This window comes from Limanda limanda, chromosome 19 (assembly GCF_963576545.1).
Source record: "Limanda limanda chromosome 19, fLimLim1.1, whole genome shotgun sequence".
NCBI lineage: Eukaryota > Metazoa > Chordata > Actinopteri > Pleuronectiformes > Pleuronectidae > Limanda > Limanda limanda.
This window is the reverse complement of record NC_083654.1, coordinates 13,427,531-13,446,664: the sequence shown is the minus strand read 5'-3', so window position 1 is coordinate 13,446,664 and position 19,134 is coordinate 13,427,531. Positions and strand designations below refer to the sequence as shown.

The window sequence follows — 19,134 nt, the reverse complement described above, 5'->3', positions numbered from 1 at the left end:
AGACACACATAGACAACACAGTGGTGCATTCCTCTTTTCATGCCCTTGATTTTTTATTGGAAAAGGGAAAGGTGGAAGGGAAACTGCTAAGAAATATTGACAGATTTTTATGGCACTCTGGTCATTGTTCACAAGCATGAATCCATTAAAAACATTCCGCTGCCTAACCTGAGTCTTTGTCTCTAATGTGCTACCAGCACATTTTGTTACAGAGGCAAAATATCATTTTTCTCAGAAAAAAAATACCCAGTAATGCATTAAAAATCCAGAAGGCTGTTGAACAACACTTGCCTCCGTTCTGAAGGTTTTTTCCGACTCCTCAAGGACTCAATTTCCTGTACTTTCCTGACTCCCCATGAAAGGATTTTAACCCCTTTATTCAAGTTGTGAATATCTTTTCAAATCCAAATAAACAGTTGATCACAAATATCTTTGGTTAATTTATCCAGAGTGAACCAACCTTGAAAATTTTATTATATTCTTTGTTTTGTACCAGGAGAGCAAAAATATGTCATTTCAGGCCACCTGGGTTAATAGATATAGTTTGAAGTTAAGAAACAGGTTTTAATCTTTTTTTAATTGTGCATTGGACACAAGTCTAATTCTAGTTTTAGTATTTACTATTTCAGACAAATGGGTGCTTTACCTGTAATGATGATACATGATAGACAAATACTTTCGCCGGTTGCTTAGCATTTTAAGCAGTTTTTACAGTTTTTTAAATGAACATCCTTCATGGTTTTTTTTTAAGCCCCACAGATTTCATGACACAGGCTTGTGTGTGTTTGTCATAGTGCAGCTCCCATAGACAGTTTAGTCCTGATGATAATATGTGATGTTTTATGTTGTAAAAAACAAAATAAACAGCAAGAGAGTGTGTGCGTGTCGTCAGGTCAGTGTCGACTTATTTATCCACTTACGGCGTGAAACATATCTCTTGGGCTATAAGTGCATTAGAGGAAGAAAGGAGAAAGTCAAAGCAAAAAAATGGATGGATGTGCAGATAAAAACATCCTCTGCTGATCGGCAAATATCACACACTACAAAGCTGTAACTGTCGGCGGACACACACACTGACACACACAAAGAATTTATAGCTTAATACAGGAACCTTTTACACATGAGTAAGTGGCAGTATGTGCACATGGAAACAGACACCCACAGATTGGAAGTTCCCCCTTTTTTACACAACACACACACACACACACACACACACACACACACACACACACACACACACACACACACACACAAAGTGGTGATCATGCTCTGTTAGAGCAAAACAGGGTGTGGTGCACATTATCCAGGCTTGGAGCCAAAGACCTTCTCTGTGTGGGTGTGGGTGGGTGTGTTTTTCTATTTTTGTGTGTTTATGTTTGGATGACAGAGAGAGACTGCGAGAACCATAACATGCTAATACCTAATCAGCTAATTAGCTGCAAGCAAATGCTGATGATTAGACACGGTGTGGCTCTAAGCACTTATATTGTTAAGTCTTAATGACTTCATCATCTACTTTAATCTATACGTGACTAGCCTTATACATTCGATTAATCATTTTCTGTCCAGTGCTTTAAAGTAGATTGAGTGTGGGATTTTAATGGCATTTAAAGACATATTGGTTAGCGGGGGTGGGGGTGAGGGGGATCACAGGTAGATTTAACAGGAATAACAAATCAGTTGAGAAAATGCCCCCAAACCCTGTTAAATATAAATGCTACAGTTTTCTCTGCCCCTTGAGACTGGATTAAGTGTCTTTCTTGTATTCTGTAATATCTGCAGAACGGTTTGTGCTCCCTGGGTTTGATTGATATTAACTGTACTGAGCAATTTCTGTTAACATAGACCCGTCTCCACCTTTGATCGTAAACGCTTTGAAAGTCAGCAAGCACTCATAATAACGTCTTCATTGCCTTCTCTTCGCTAATGAAGGCGAATTCCAGCAGCTTAGACACAGGCGCATCTTCTGCGGCTCTGCTGTCTTTTTTTTCTAAAGCAGTAAAGAGACAAAGAATCCAGCTCATTAAATATTCTAGTTTTTCTAGTTCCATGCCCCCTTATGTAGAGGGTGACCGTCCACCGTGTTGCAGCTTTCAGATATAATGCATGAGTGGCAGAGCCCACTGCCCATTCCTCCAGCTTATTATCCTCAGCTGGACCAGTAGCGTGGTAGTGTGCCAGCCACGAAAGTGAGCGTCTGCAGAACGCAAGACCATCAGGCAGCTGGGACAGCAAGACTGGAATATTATGAGTGGATTCATTGGAGGAGAAAGAGCATGTCGAGGTTTGAATGGGAGTAATTGGGACTGCAGACGACTCACTGGTGGGAACGTTAAGGCAGAATCTCTATCAGCGGCAGCGTGGTGGTGGTGGTGAAAGTTGAGTTGGAAATACACTTTGCTCCGGCAGCTGCTACAGAGACACAACTTTCAGCGGCTTAAGTTTGCAGTCCACACAAACACACAGCTATAATGATAATAGTTGCTTCAGTCCAAGTTAAACTCTTGTAAAAACGGATAAAACCAAGATTAATGTATTCCAACCATCAGTGGAAAAGATTAAAAGGCAAAAAAAGATCAAAAGAGGTCATTACATGGCAGACTTTAGCTTAACAGGAAGAGAAGAGAACATAAATCCTTCAAGGTTGAATGCTGGGTCAGGAGGGGTCATGCTGGGGTCATGCTGGGGTCATGCTGGGGTCACACTGGGGTCACACTGGGGTCACACTGGGGTCATGGCTGAGGCAAGTAGCTGTTTTGTTGTGACATCACAAAGTTACAAAAGTTTGACAGCTCTTTTAAAGAAAGTTTCTGAATATAGGCTGTGTGCATTGAGTACTTAGATACTCTCCCAGTATTTATATGGCACCTAAACTTGCTTCACAATCACAGGGAAATTTCCACCTAAAAGAAAACTAATCCTGCTCCAGTTGTGTCTGACAATTGCTTTTCATTATCATCATGTTTCTCCACTTTTAGAAACAAGACGGTCATTAAATGATTGTAAAAATCGATTCTCCACGCGTGGGATAACTTTGTTTTCTGGTAAGATAACGCTCAATCTTTTAGTTCCCTCAGGTGTCTTAAAATCTTTTCAGAGAAAAGAGGGAGAGTTTTCTGCAGTGGAGGCTACAGTTCTTTGGAAAGCTCGAGTTACAGTGAATAAGATGTTGGTTTGGCTCCGCTGCTTATGAGAGATGAAGCAGGGATTGTGTTAAGGGAAGGATGCCCGTGGCTCCTATTTCAAGGAGCTGGCTGCCAGACCAGTGCATATGTTGTTATGGCTAGGAAGATGGCCAGGTCCCTGGATTGTGTGTGTCTGTGTGTGTGTTGCTTCCAGAGCAGATGTGAGGCATAGAGACACCAATCACGATTGTGTGAACAGATCATGATATTAATAATTAAGTTCTATCAGAAATTCTACAGTTTATTTTAACTTGTGTAGTTGACAGACTAAGATATAGGTGATAAGATTCTGAGGCGTATGTGATTGTTATTAGTTTTCTAAGTATTTGGTCATATACCAAAGTTTTGTTTAAACACAAATCCTTTTGAAGCTCAAGGGAAAGTCTGGTGGATCAAAGTCTTCAGAGAGCATCATCTGGGATCCATCAACAAATCCGTCTAAATGTTTGAGCCATTTCACAGCGTCCAATCCAAACGTGGACATTGCCAGTGTTTGGTTTTAGATAAATATTTGTTGACATCTGCCTGACGAAAGTTGCTCTACTGAAATGAAGCAGTTAGGTAGATTCACTGTAACTGTATCCTGGTGTCCGTTTTAAACCCTTGCACCAGATGAAGAGACGATCTTGACTCTAAGGTTATTACAAGCAGCGGGCGACACCAAAGTGGGATTATGTATTTTGAACGTCCCCTCGTTGTGCTGTAAAAGACCGACTGCAATCCATAAAAAAACGGATCCTTCCCATAAACCATGTGATTGGCTTTTTTTTACAATAAGCCAAGCCTGCAGCTGTTGGCAGCACCTGTCCAAGCCTGACATCTACCCTTCATGTGTGTCATAGTTGAAGCACCGCACTTCACACGTACACACTTCGAATGTATAGCAGCTCTCTGCACAGGAAATTGAATGGGCAACACAATACTCGAACATGCTCCTTTGTATATGTTAGGTTTGATATAAATGCCGTTTTTTGAGGACGTGTGTTTTTCCAACAAAGGACTGTTATCTATAATGTCTCCAGAGCCCGAAGGATGCACAAGAGCATGTCAAAGTAAATTTGTGTGTGTGTGTGTGTGTGTGTGTGTGTGTGTGTGTGTGTGTGTGTGTGTGTGTGTGTGTGTGTGTGTGTGTGTGTGTGTGTGTGTGTGTGTGTGTGTGTGTGTGTGTGTGTGTGTGTGTGTGTCCTTTGATGCACATCTGCCAATCAAAAGCTGTGCCCTTCATGCATGTTAGCCCCATGTCATATGCAGATTCCTTTTGTGGTTTTGAAATCATCTGAATGTGTATGCGTCTGTGTGTGTTTGTGTGTGTGTGTGTCTGTGTGTGTGTGTGAGAGAGGACGACGACATAGATCAGATATGGCTGAAGAGGAGCTTTCTGATTTATAGGAGCTTATTGAGGAGGAAATGGGCGTCATAGTCCAGTGGCCGTAATAAACGAGAAGACCACGCTGCACCGCCCAGCATCAAATAGACAGGCCAACCCAAACACACACATCCACACACACACACCAACAACTTCTTGCCATCTTTCTTACCCACTTGCTTTGCTCACAGTGTGATCTGCAGCCGCAAACATCGAAGGAGCTCAGAGTGTGGGAGGGAAGAGCAAGGCAGGGAGAGAGCGGCGGAGAGAGTTCAGTGAGTGAGTCCAGCAGGGGTGAAGGGAGGAAGAGGAGAGAGAGGACAGAGAGGACAGAGGAGTGTGGGAGTGAGGGAGTGAGGGGTGTGTGTTTGGAAGCGCTGGCCTGCGTTTCAGGGGAATTCCAGTGAGCCTCCACACCTTCCAGCTGCCTTCAAGACAACTGATGGATTGTTTTTATCTGTGACACACATGTAGAAACTGCCAGAGGTTTGTGCCTGTTTGTGTGTGTGTGTGAAGACCGACCTTGGCCCAGTTTGTTAAAAACAAGTTTACAGGTGTTGAGTAGAAGATTGCACTGAGGCTGCATGTGGAAAATAGAACATGACAAGGATTCATTTAGTTGACTCAGAACAGAAGTTTCCCTCACTAGCTTTATGTGGACAGATGTTCAGTTGTGTCTGCAGCCAGAGACGTTTATCGATTGGCCGCTGAAAATCTACCAAGCCTAATCTTTCACAGACATATCAGGCATGCAGAAAACAATGCAGAAAAGATGCATTTACGTTCTATATATTCCATTGTATTTTTTCAAAAGCCAGGCTCACGCTTCATCAGTTCCTATCTACCTGTCAAACAAAGATGGGCCACAGAAACATTAACCCCTGTTTTTGTCGCTTTCTCCCTGGCCAGTGTATTGCTTGAAACTGGACACCGCCTGTTCCCCACAATGATGGCTACTTGGCCTGAAGCACACACAATCACACACACACACACACACACACACACACACACACACACACAAACACATTCTGAAGCCCCTTTCTTTTTCCCATGCAGGCCCTTTGTTTTGTTCAATTCACCTGAGATTCCTAAAATAATGAGTTGGCACATCTGTCCAGGGAAGTACAACAAGTTTCAGCAAATGCCACACACACACACACACACATATGCACGCACACACACACAAAGCCTGCTGGCAGATTGGCAAACAGCCATATCAACACCAAACTCATTGAAACCCCTGAACAGGGGCTTATTGTTTCTCTCCAAACCCTCATGTGGTGAATTCCAAATCACTGCTTCTAATTTAGACTCTCATAGTTTGTCATTCTTTGTCATTTTCAACATGTTCTCATGATTTTCTTCATTGCTGAGGATCTACATGTCTTCGCTTCTTTGTTTTATCTTTGATGAATAATTGAATAACAAATTACCAATAATCTAATTTTTTCTTTCTTCTTGCTCAGTACCTGCCGTGTTTTGCTGCCCTCAGGTTAATGTCACCAACATAAGCGTGCACTGTGAGCAAATCTTATGAATCATTTTTTTTACCCAATAATAATTTTAACGATACGCTGCCCAACCCTAATTTAAGCAGAGGTCTAATCACCCAGAATCTGTGAAAACATCTGTGGGTGTATAGGGAATAAAAAATCCATCCATTCATCCATTCATCCATCATCTATATCAGCTTAATCTTTGAGGGTCTTGAGGGAACTGGAGCCAATCCATCAGGAGACCCTGACAGGTCACCAGTCCATCACAGGGTCGACATTCAGAGACAAACCATTCACACTCACATTCCCACCCGAAGGAAATGTATAGTCTGCTGTTAGCCAAAGCTGCATGTGGACTGTAGGAAGGATTAGACACAATAATCAACACTCAAAATAATTGTTAGTCTCAATTATCTCATCTCTTCTATATGTCTTTCTGTTTTTAGTTAAAAACCTTTTCCCCTAATTACCAATTACAACATTTAAATATGCAAGTGAGTCCATGTTTGAAAATGGTGTATGGTCATGCTACCTAAACAAGAATAAATATCAATAAGAATCCGCAGTAATATGTTTGTTTGAACCCTTGAGATAAACCCATTTTCCATTTATGAAAAGCCACCAGCGAGATGAAATTATGAGAATCCATTTCATGCAATCTGCATTAGTAAACAAGCTCTTTACTTTCCCTCCGGTTCACTGCTGATGAAGTTATACGTCCACGATAATGTTTTCTTTTAAGAAGCCTCAGGGGTCAGATACGGGGAAATATCTGTATCGCAAGTAAGTGAGGTAAGAATATTAAAACACAAACACACTCTGTTGCGTATACCGTGGCGCACACACACACGCACAGACATATGAAGCTAATTCATCAGATTTCACTTACCAATCCATTAAACCATCCCAGCACACACACACACTCTCTCTCTCTGACACACACACTCTCTCTCTCTGACACACACGCACACACACACACACACAAACATGTTGTCAGCGTCAACGCCACCAATGACAAATGCGATTTGGCCAATTCTCTCTTCCTCTTTCTCTCCCCCCACTCATACATCACATCTTAATTATGTGTTTTCTCTCAGATTTACTCTCTCATATTTCAAGACAGACAAAGCTCCTGGTAATTATTGTCTGTCACTGTTGCCATGGAAATAATATCTACAGTCACATGATGGACTCCCAAGGTGACCAGGAAGTAGTTTTACGGCACCGAAAGATGTGTGTGTGAGGGGGGGTTGTTATTAGTGTCAGATGTGTGTGTGTGTGTGTGTGTGTGTGTGTGTGTGTGTGTGTGTGTGTGTGTGTGTGTGTGTGTGTGTGTGTGTGTGTGTGTGTGTGTGTGTGTGTGTGTGTGTGTGTGTGTGTGTGTGTGTGTGTGTGTGTGTGTGTGTGTGTGTGTGTGCACAGCTTCATTCCTTGATTAATGTGGAGGCCCTAATGACATCATATTCAACAGTGGAAAGGGTAATAAATTAGACATCAGCTAATGGAGGACGAGGCTCTTTGTTAGCTAACGCTCGCTTCTCTACTCTAAACTTTTAATGGCTTTCACATTAATTTTGAAACAATCGTTGAAGCACAATTGTAACTGTAGTGCAGAGATAATATCCCTTTGTACTCCCCAACAAATGTTCTGCTTCAGATTAAGTAAAAATCATGTAAAGTGATATTAACTTGAAGTCAATAAATATGTTTTTTAATAGAGCGTCTCCCTCGTGAACAGTTGTAACAGCTTTTATATAAATACTCAAGTTCACAAAAGTAACTAAAAAGGCCCTAGTAAATTCATTTTCTGACAGGATGCTGGCTGAACATTTCAACTCTTCATCACATCGCAGTTCAAACAATGAGCAACTTCACTGAAAACATTTTGATTACAAAGTAAAAAAATGTTCAACTCCTGTTTGTTCTTTGTTGTTTAGTTTGAGTTGTCAGTTTGCTACACCAGCCCTCAAGTGTATCAAACCGCTCAAGCCAGTTCTCTTGGATGTGGAGCATCTGCGCCTGAAAGCCATTTGAAAAATAAATATTTGGAGTCACATCTGGGCTTCGACTAATTTCCCTCTGCTGTTCTGAAGCCTCTCCATTGTTGGTTTTAGATGTGTAGTGTGTTTTGTGTAGTGTGTTTTGGGTCGTGTCCTGTTGGAGTTTAAATTGTTGCCGTGGTGAAAGCATGTAGCCACTTCCGTCACCACACTCGCACAGATGCATACAGAAAGTCCCTCCGTCCTTTTGCTGTCTCACTACTATCAAGTACGATTTTTTAAGTTTTTATTTCAACAGTTTGTTGCCTGCACTGTTTGTTTACCAGGTAAGATGCAGTGTAACCTACTATTAGATTCCAGTGACTGGGAAACCTGGTGATGGCAGCAGGAGATTTCATCATTGTAATAGAAGCAGCACACAACATCAAAGTCTGGGGCGCTCAGGAACAAAACACACACACACACACACACACATTGCTTGTTGCATTAATAGTGAGCATGTTCAGTAGGTACTGTCAGTAATGAAGCTATTGACATTTCTGTGATCACAGGGTTTGCTTCTCTCTGAGGAATACATGTGAGGGGATTAAGATCCATGTCTTCCTCTGTGCTTTTTATCTGCGCCAATTAGAAGAGACAAATACATGCGTGTGTGTGTGTGTGTAGTTACAGTCTGGCGTATGGATCAGCGTGTGTACTGTGCAGCTGTCCTGCAGATAAAATACCCACATCAGTCTAATTTGGTTTGACGTTTTTCAGACAGAAGCATTTCCGCTGTTGTGTCTGGTTGATTGCACCAGTTTCCCACAAAGGACCAAAAAACCACCAAACGCTTTAACTTCAATGTAATTAGCAGCTTATGTTGTAGCCAGTGCAGCAGTATGTGAAGCTGAGAGGGTTTAAACTCCAAAGCTCTGGCTTCTCTCTGGAAACATCTGGCGAAGTGAAATGAAGACCCATTGTGTTCTTGGGCCCACTCACATTACACACACTTTTTTTTTTTTGCACACAGAGTTTGATAGTTTCATAGCATCTGTTGCCATCTCTGAAAGCGATCACTTGTCCTGCAGCTCATCACTTAAACGGGTGTGTGACTTGTTGCATACAAATTCCACTGAGGGTTTGACTTTGGACGTGAAAATACTGCTTCATTTTCCTTTATTCAAGTTCATGTATCAAGTTGTATTCTCTCTGTTTGATCTTTCCTGCTCGGCTCTCTTAGGGATCCAAGTAGAATATGAATGACCTCACATACAAGCAATTACACAAACCCTCATAGCCCCCAGGAACAAGTGGCTCTATTTCAAACTCTCTGTATTGGACAGGTGTAACACTAGTAAAGTCTTTACTGTGATGAGGGGTTGTAGTCTTTCTCTGTGTATTTGACTGTAGTTCTCAACATTTTCTTCTGTGTTTTTGTCTTTACAGGCGCTCGGAGGAGGAAGCGGACATGGACAAGGTGACAGCCGCCATGGTGCTGACCAGCCTCTCCACCAGCCCACTGGTCAGGAGTCCACCTGTCAAAGTCAGCGGTGAGTGTCACAACTGCTGAATGAGTGTTGAGGTAGAAATACCCCTAAAACCACCTACTTTGAATTCCACAGATTAAAACGAATCTTTGCCTTTGATGTATTCTTTCATTTCCATCTCCATCACCGGAAAAAAAGCTAATCTGAGCCTGAGCCTCTCGTCTGTGTGTTTTGCTGCACACACGCTTCTCATTCCCTCATGACTGTTATCCTGTGAATGAATGTGGAAGCTGAGGTTGAAAAATTTGCCACCACCTGCTGTGCTTTAGGATTCTGCTCAAAGCACAGAGTCTGGATTTCACTCTCTCTCACGGTGGCGCTGTAGCTGCAATCACATGCAACTGCTTTGATAGTCGGCGCAACCAAGCGGCTGTCCATTCAACCGAGCAGACGTGTAGCCAACCCTCCAACCACCATGCACGTGCTATCACGGCCCCACATGTACATCCGGTCATATGTTAAATGTACATCACATACATCATACACACATGCACAAAGTAGATTTTAAATACCGACGGTTTCATTTTAATGCAGTCATACAGATGTCACACCCACGTGCACTTGTCGGAGATCATACGATGTGCATTAACATGAGTGGATACAGTAGGTTCTCATGCGCAATGCACACAGTTGGAAGCCGAGCTCAGTGTCATGGTTGATTTCTTTCTGAGACCATATTACGTTTTAATTAAATTGAACGGTGTATTAGGGTTTCTACAGGGTCTTAAAAAGATGAAAACATGTTCAGATATTACATACTAGGTCTTAAATGCATTCAGTTGCATCGTACTTATGTTAACGTGCATTCAACGCTACTTCTCTCATTCTCTAAGATAAATGTTTTGGTAGGCATGAATAGTTTTAAATGTCTCTGTGTGGCTGCAGTTCTTCCTCAACGACACAGATATAAGGACGCTGTAAAAAAAACATTTACTTTTCTATGCCACAGATTCAAACGCATATGAGATGTTCCCTTATTGTTCGTGAGCCACTTCCTCTTTTATGTAAAACCCTGCTGAAGGAAAGAAAGAAGCAAGTCTGAGACGAGAGACACCCCGCCAAGATGGAGTCCCGTTAAACCAAACAAACTGCATCTGCTCCTCACTCCCCCTGACTCACACACTCTGTCACACACTCTTTTACACACACACACTCAGCCTAAAGTTTTCCCCAGCCTCCCGCTTCGCGAGGTGAAATATCTTTTGTAGCTGATATTCAAAAGAAGCATTTCTTTGATCTGAAAAAAAGGGGAAAAAAACAAGGCCTTGGAAAAGTCTCAGAGGAATCACAGAACAAGGAAGTAACCTTTCTTTTCTTGTGTCACAGTCGACTGTCGAGCTGCGAGTCTCTTCTGTGTGAGGTGCAAATAAAGCTGTGTGAACTTAATTGAAAGTCTTGATCTCCCATCATTGACAGTGGAACGCCCACATGTTCGTCGCGGGTGATTGTGACTCAGTGTTCTTCCTTTCTTCCTCACTTCTTTTATTTGTGTATATGACGTTGTATTATTCTCTCTGAAACTTGGCTTGGTCTCCCATGGAATTTACCCAGTTAAATACAATTTTTTAAACTCTGCCTTCTCTGTGTACCTCCATCCTCTCAGACGGTCTAAGTGGTTCATGGAAGGACAACGGCTCCGTGGGACCTTTTACCCCGTCAAGCAACAGCTCTTCAGGGGGCTACTGGAGCTGGTCTGCCCCCAGCGACCAGTCCAACCCTTCCACACCTTCCCCGCCGCTCTCTGCCGACAGCTTCAAGCCCTTCAGAGTACCCAGCCTGGGCGGCGTGGGGCCCGGCCCGGCAGGACCCGAAGACCCGAGCCTGGACGACCAGGACGGGAGCAGTCTGCTCTTCGATGAGCCCATCCCTCGCAAGCGCAAGGTGAACACCACAGAACATCTCTGAGCCAGAGAGCTTGAATGATTCGCTGAAAACAAACCATGGTGAATCAGCAGATGAAGGAATGTCTGTGATTGAAAAATAAATAGGTGCTCAGAAACATTCATTGCTATGATTTGAAAACTAGATTCTTCAAACACAAACCTTCACCGAGGTCCAACTGTCCCCTGAGATTCAAGCACGGTGAAAAAGTCAATAATCACCTTCTCTCAAAATGCTAAAGAAAGTGAAATAACTCCTGGATCGGCCCCTTTGTCCAGTTGCTTCTTTCTTTGCCCATTTCGTGTCCTTCCAACAAGTTTCGTGAGAGTTGAACAAACAAACCAGAAAACATAACCTCCTTGGGGGAGATAATGACTCCATCCACACTGAAACACAAAACGATAAGAAAACAGCAACATCACTTCTTCATCCTCTGAAGAACTGTAAAAACATTTCATGACAGTCATCACCTGGCACTGAGGAGAACGGACAACACTCCCTAAATCTCTCATGTGCAGACCCCTGGTTAAACCGTCATTCCTCTCAAAGCTCATGTATGTTGCATTTCTAATACAACTATACAGTCATGCTTGAGTTTTTCTTAAATTCTTTTATTAATGAGCTAAACAAATGTGAAATACAAATTTGATTATAACATTAACTCAGTTCAGAGTGGGTTTAAAACCAGAATTACAATTTTTTATATCAAAATTTGGAGCTGACATTTATGCAAAGTGCAGTAACTACTACATATTTGGTTAAAACTGACTTTTTATATCTATTCAAATCAACGGTCATCGTCATCTATAAAAACTGTTTTCCTAAGAAGATGAAACATGAGTGCATTACCACTAATCTATCTTTAGCCCATTTGGCTGGAAATTGTAAAAACATCTTTGTCAGTTTTCATAGTTACTACTTGGTTGGGAAGAGATTTGATTTTAGATCTACAAAACGCTCTGTTAATAATTGCTCCGTGCGGATTGGAGGGCCAAAGTGGAGAAAACACATTGTCCGATTCGACCAGGTTTTTATGGACAAAGTCTGAGCAGCTCTCAAGAATAATAAACCTCTGAGGAGTTATTTTAAAAAGCTATTTTCCCCCTCGGGCTGCAAGTTCCTGTGAAATTGCCTGGTTACCACGTCCAATCTCGCAGTTTCTAGGAAATCAAAATTGTTGTTGACCACACGTACCCTTGAAATAGTTGCAGCAGGGGGGCAGGAATTTTGTTTTGTGAGCGCGGAGCTGTCAAGAGTCACATGTTAAAGAGGCGTTTAAAGGAGAGCGGCAGCAGTTCTCCTGATAGCAGACGTTTCTGTGGACGAGAGAGAGATGAGGAGTTTGGGTTTGAGACGCTGTCAGATTCAAACAGGCTTCTCGATTAACCAGAGAAGTTCTAGAGGTAGTTTCCACTCTGACTGGATGATGGGAAGACATGAAAATGGGACAGGAAGGAACACGCATCCTCATGTGCTTCTGTCTTCCAGACGTTATAAGCACATACATGAAGACTCACTCTCCCCTCCTCACTCATCGCTCTGCCGGGTCTCATTTCCACACGCCACTGACAGCTCATCACATCCACTGCGCAGTGTCACTCATTATTTTTCCACATGTATATTGCTTTGCTCTCCTTCTTTGTCTCCCTCTCTCCTTATCAGCGCTAGTTTGTGGTTCGCTGTCAGTATCATCCATCTCTCCCTCCTATTTTATTTTTTTCCAGCACTCTCTCTGTTTTCCTCCCCCTCGCTCTCATGTGTGTGTGTTTGTGTGTGTGTGTGTGTGTTTTTGTGTGTGTCGTCCCCAGACGTTTGCCCTTCATAATTACTCCTCAGCCTCCACATGCACCCGCTGCACAACTGCCGTAATGATTTTAATACCCGCTACAGCAAACATAAAGATCTGGCCATGGCTCCATGGCTCCTCTAAAACAAAAAATCAATAAAGACTCTTGGGTGAGCTGCGCTTCAGCACTATGCATCTGTATCTGTGTTAATTGGGGACTTATCACAAAGAGAAAAGGAGACATTGTTAGGGAAAGAGAACATGAGGGATGTGGATGAAGAATAAAAAGAGGGACTAGCAGGAATTACGGGAAACAAACGAGAGAAAATAGAGAATGAAGTGTGGACGGAGACTAAACAGTTTCTATAAATGCTTTGATTACATTGTTGTTGTCTTGCCTACACACACAGACACACACCCACAATATATACATGCAATGCCAAGGTCTCACATGATCTGTATGCCACCCTCGTGCTTCTCTCCTGGCAAGACAATGCCGTGTGGAGCCTCCCATTTAATTATCTGTGAAATGCGTCTTTAAGGGGAATAACACACACACACACACACACACACACACACACACACACACACACACACACACAAAATATGCTTTTGTTAACCAAAGACAAAACAATGCACAGGGGAAAGATGATTGTTCTGTGTGTTTCTGCAAGTAGCAGGAAAATTAAAAAAAAAAGATCTCGTCAAAACGAAAACCAGCCCCCTGAACAATAGTTTGACAGACGGGCCTGTAAGACCACCCGTCTGATGGCAGGGCAGGAGAGGGGAGACTGAGCTTGTTGTCGCTCCATGAAAAACAATGTATAATCTCACTAGGAGGCCGATGGTGTAATTACAGGCGAGAGATAAAAGACACAAGAGCGTCGCCGGCTCACAACCACAGAGAGACTCCAGAGTGGCCTTGTAATTAAAAGTGTGTTCAGAATGGCTCCATAGATACATTATACAGTAAAGAAGTGGATTCATTAGTCACATTCAATCTGAACAGTGGAAGTGTGGGAATATAGTGTGAAGTTCTTTGAGTTGTTGTCAACGTGCATCGAAATCAGCAACAAAATGTGACCATGAATACATTCTGTACGGGAGTGATGGAGTTTGACACAACTGACATTGTCCATGTGACATTATCAATATTTCTCAGTAGAAGATTGACCACTTTAATCGATGTCACTCCACTGTACTTATTAACTCCGCCAAGGACGCCATGACTTAGTCCCTTCTGTTTGTTTGTTTGTTGGTTGGTTGGTTTGTTTGTTTGTTTGTTTGTAAGTTAAAACAAAACTGTTTGTAAGTTAAAACAAATAAAAACAGCTGGGTGGATTTCCTTGATTTCCTCTTTCGGTCAACACGGACACATCTGTGAGCTGCTGTGGTTTTTTCCTTTCAGAACTCAATGAAGGTGATGTTCAAGTGCCTGTGGAAGAACTGTGGCAAGGTGCTGAGCACTGCCGCCGGGATCCAGAGACACATCCGCACCATCCACCTGGGGTAAGACACACAACACACACACACATACACACACACACACACACACACACACACACACACACACACACACACACACACACACACACACACACACACACACACACACACACACACACACACACACACACACACACACAGACACACACACACACACCCCAGAATCAGAAGTATTGTATTGCCAAGTACGTTTACACATACAAGGAATTTGCTCTGGTTATTGGTGCATACAATGAACATAGAAACATAAAAACGCAATAAATACAACATACATAGGAGAGCAATAAAAAATAGGAAACCAGTATATATTTACTCACTGTTTACTTCTTATTTACTCACTTTTTACCAATATTTATACAAAGTAACATTTATTTTAACGTAAACATTTCTGAATAAAAATATATAAAAGATAAAAGATATAAAAAGTGAAGTAAAAAGTGAAATGCTAAATGCAAAACAGTGAACGGTGTCCAGTGTGTCTGTCCACACACACACACACACACAAACGCCCCCAGGAGACCACACTCAGCCAGTAAAACCCCGACCCGTGTCCTCTGTCTCCAGACGCAGCTGCGACTCGGACTGCAGCGACGGCGAGGAGGACTTCTACTACACGGAGATCAAGCTCAACACGGACTCGGTGGCCGACGGGCTCAGCAGCCTGTCCCCGGTGTCGCCCTCTGTCCTCTCTGCCCCTCCTCCTCTTCCTCCCCCGGCTCCCCTCCCTCCCATCGGCCAGCCGCCCGACGCCCACCGGCCCGGGCAGCCCACCGACCCCAAGGAGCCTCACGCCGGCGGCACCACCCCGCTCAGCCGCTCGGCGCCCAGCGCTCTCTACCTCATCCACTCGGACCACGCCTACCAGGTGAGCACACGTACACACACTTTACACGGATTAAGGTCAGTGGACAGGGTTCCTACGGTCATGAAAAAACCTGGAAAAGTCATGGAATTGTTAAATGTTTATTTCCAGGCCTGGAAAAGTGCTTGAAAAAAATTGATTCATTTACGCTGAGTTTTAAATGATTCATAAGCTTTTAAAAGAAATATGCTCAAAATATACGCAAGCATACTCTCTCATACTAATTGAAAAGTTTGGTGGGGAGGCAGGTGGGATAATGCACTATGCCATGGAAGTGTAGAGTACTTGGCTACAAATGGAAAAGTACATGCCATGGGTTACAACAGACAAAGACCTCAATCAAACTACTGTCTCATTCATTTGTGTAATTCAAGGTATACTGTATGCTTTGAAATTCTCATTGTTAGCTTAAATACAAAATGTTGTCACTTTTTCATGTATACACCAAGCTCTCACAAAATGTTTGGTCATGGAAATTTGGTTTAAAGTTATTAAAAAGTCATGGAAATCCATTGGTCAAAATGTGTATGAACCCTGAGTGTACAACCGAAGGGAAGAAATCAATGTGCCGTGGATCAATAAACCCACCGCAGCTCACTCATCTACACACAAATTGCACATATTATCTCTCACACAATTCTGTCAGGTTCCTGATTATCCTGATTATTTGTAACAGCGACTTGTGGTCCCTGGTTGCTTAGCAGCTGTGCTGACAGATGTGGTTTAACAACACACAGCAACAGGTTGGAACAAGTCGCAGGTGGAACGAGGACACGATCCATCAGTGAGTCTGATAACACAAGACTACAGGAGTATGGCCACATGTTTCACCTGCAACACACTGTTCTGTGTAGTGCCATCTGAAGAGGTTTTTTCACAATGTTAACGAATCTAAAGAATGCTCTTGAAAATCTGATGATTTAAAGAGTAAAATTATTTTTGAAATGGCCTGGGACTTGACTCCGGTTCAATTAAAGACAAATAATGATAATTGTTCTTTCTTATAAATTAAAGGCTTTCACACAAACTCAGACACTAGTGAGCATTTGCCACCAGAGGGCAGAAAATAGATCCATTTTGACCTTTGACCTTTGCCTCCAGGCCACAGCTCCGGTGTCCATCCCGTCCAGCAGCAGTAACTCGGCCGGCTCGGGCTCCACCAGCTTCACTCCAACCAACAGCTCCAGCTTCAGCATCTCCTGGCAGTCGCCGCCCGTCACTTTCACCGGGAACATGGTGAGGAAGCTTTCATGCAACTGCAAGACCACCGGATATATTCCATCCCATAAAAGATTACATACATGTTTCTGTGTTGAGATTCTCATGATCAGCGTGATCTGTCCCACTCTGCAGGTGTCTCCCAGTAAAAGCCAGGTGTTTGGTGAACAGCGCTCCCAGACCATCGCCGTCCTCTCCTCCCCCCCCAGAGCCACCACCGCCCTCAGGTACTGGACCTCAGTGTTTTTTATTAAACACCGAGACAAAAGAAACAACAAGTCAAAGAGCTAAAGCAGCTAATATGAAACGTTTCTATGATCACACCATGAGAAGTTAAAACGCCCTATTTGGTAAAAGAGGTCAAATGTAAATATTGAATCTTACAAATTAGGTCATTGATTCTAAATATAAAAAGAAGTCCTGATTAGGAAGCTGAGCCTGAACCTCATATTTATTTAATCCACTTGATAAGCTTGTTCAAATTGTATGATTTATGTTTCGTGTCTTATTTAATACGTCACGACACAAATGACCACGTTGGACTTTATCAGAGTGAAAATCAACGAGGCTGTGTGATGCAAAGCAGAGGCGTCAGTGCATTGTTCTCTACTAATAGTTGTTTAAAATTAGAAATAAAAAATATCAGAATCAGAAAGGATTCGTTGCAAGTAGGTTTACTCCTACCTGGAATTTTCTTTGGTAAATAGGTGCATACATTTAACATAAAGCATAAAAACGCAAGTACTTCACATAAGAAAGAAATAACTGTATATAAAACAAAACAAAAATATATACAAGATATAAAAAGTGAAATAAAAAGGTAAAATGCAAAACAGGAGAGAAATGTGGATGTGCAATATGCAATATACTGTAATGTGTGTTAATGTAACACAGAATTGAGGCACAGGCGATAGGCCCATTAAAGGACATTTTGGGAAATATGTTTCATGTTTTTTTTCAAACACCCGTTGATCTCTTTGTCTCCTCTCCGCAGTCGGAAGGTGCGCGGCGAGGGGAAGAAGTGCCGCAAGGTTTACGGGATGGAGAACCGCGACATGTGGTGCACCGCCTGCCGCTGGAAGAAGGCCTGCCAGAGATTCACCGACTGAGCGTCTCCAGCCGCTGCCGCTGCCACGCTACCGGGCTCTGCTGCCTTTCGCCAGAGAAAAGCTTGGGGGGGGGAGTGGAGGCATCATCTTGCATGCATTTGGTTTTCTTCAGCTCCAAATCTCAACCGTCCGTCAGCACACCGGCTTCGTCCCTGTACCCGCCCCCCGCCCTGTCCCACTCAGCTCCACCTGTCCCTCCCAGCTGTGGAAGCAACTGCAAGACGGCGTAGGAGTCAAACTTTCAGATTTGCCGTCCAGGATTCCCAGCTCTGCCTCGCCATTTCCATCGCTCCCAGTTTGGGGGAAAAAGCCCCAGTGCAGCTAAACAGTGTAAAGAAAAAAATGTATCTAAAGATTTGTTTTTGTTTTTGTTTTTGTCGGGTTAAATGTTGCATCTTTCTATGTTTTGTAAAACTCTGGTTTTTAAAAGTCAAAGGTCCTGAATAACGGCCGAGAGCTTTTTTTTGGTGTGTTTCGTCGAAAGAGAAAGAAAAAATATTTTTTATCCAGAAGAAGAAAGAGTCTCTTTGCAACAGTTTTTGAAAAAACCTTGAAATGAAACAGCGTGGAGGGAAAGCTCGCCGTTTTTTTGGTTCTTCCTTAACGTGTTCATCTCTTGTTTCATTTCCGGTGTGTTTTTCGGGGGGGGGGACATTTTTTCTCCCTGACGTCACCAGACGGTCGCCCGCTCTCCTGATGAGGCCCAGGAGGGGAATGTACAGCAGAACATGGGGGGGGCTGATCGACAGGTGGAGAGACAGGGAAATTGAAAGATCGATGCAAAAAAAAAAAAAGGATAGGATTTACAGTCAGGGAAAGCAGGCAGTGATTTACCACATGACTCCGCAGCAGACTCACACACACACAGACACACAATCCTTACATAAGACGGAAACTGTTTTTTACGTCACTTTTTTACCCGGATTGATTTGTTTTCTTTGTTTTTATCAGGGACGTGATTCTAAAGAAAGCCAAAATCCAGCAGCTACAACTTTGGGTTCTACTGTAAACAGCTCTTCTCCTTCATCACAACTTTACAACCAAAAACTCTTCATCCTGTTTTTCGAATCCTGATACGGTGCCATGTTTACTATTGTCGATGTATTTTTTTGTTGTTGTTTTTTTTCTAACCGAGACTGTTTACCTACCAGCTGGCGGCTGTTAAAGGACTTTCCTGAGATCACTGGAGGCAAAAG

At 42.8% G+C, this 19,134-nt stretch overlaps 1 protein-coding gene across 1 annotated transcript in view; it reads left to right on the top strand.

Annotated features, from left to right (window-relative positions):
• znf704 (zinc finger protein 704) overlaps nucleotides 1-18,588 on the top strand; it is a 42,815-nt gene extending 24,227 nt beyond the window's left edge. The window contains exons 3-9 of the mRNA XM_061093296.1: nucleotides 9,476-9,579; nucleotides 11,180-11,457; nucleotides 14,652-14,752; nucleotides 15,314-15,614; nucleotides 16,713-16,847; nucleotides 16,965-17,056; nucleotides 17,824-18,588. Coding sequence (XP_060949279.1) covers nucleotides 9,476-9,579; nucleotides 11,180-11,457; nucleotides 14,652-14,752; nucleotides 15,314-15,614; nucleotides 16,713-16,847; nucleotides 16,965-17,056; nucleotides 17,824-17,938 — 1,126 coding nt within the window. The 3' untranslated portion in view covers nucleotides 17,939-18,588. The remainder of the gene's footprint in view (nucleotides 1-9,475; nucleotides 9,580-11,179; nucleotides 11,458-14,651; nucleotides 14,753-15,313; nucleotides 15,615-16,712; nucleotides 16,848-16,964; nucleotides 17,057-17,823) is intronic.
• Nucleotides 18,589-19,134: the final 546 nt, after the last annotated feature.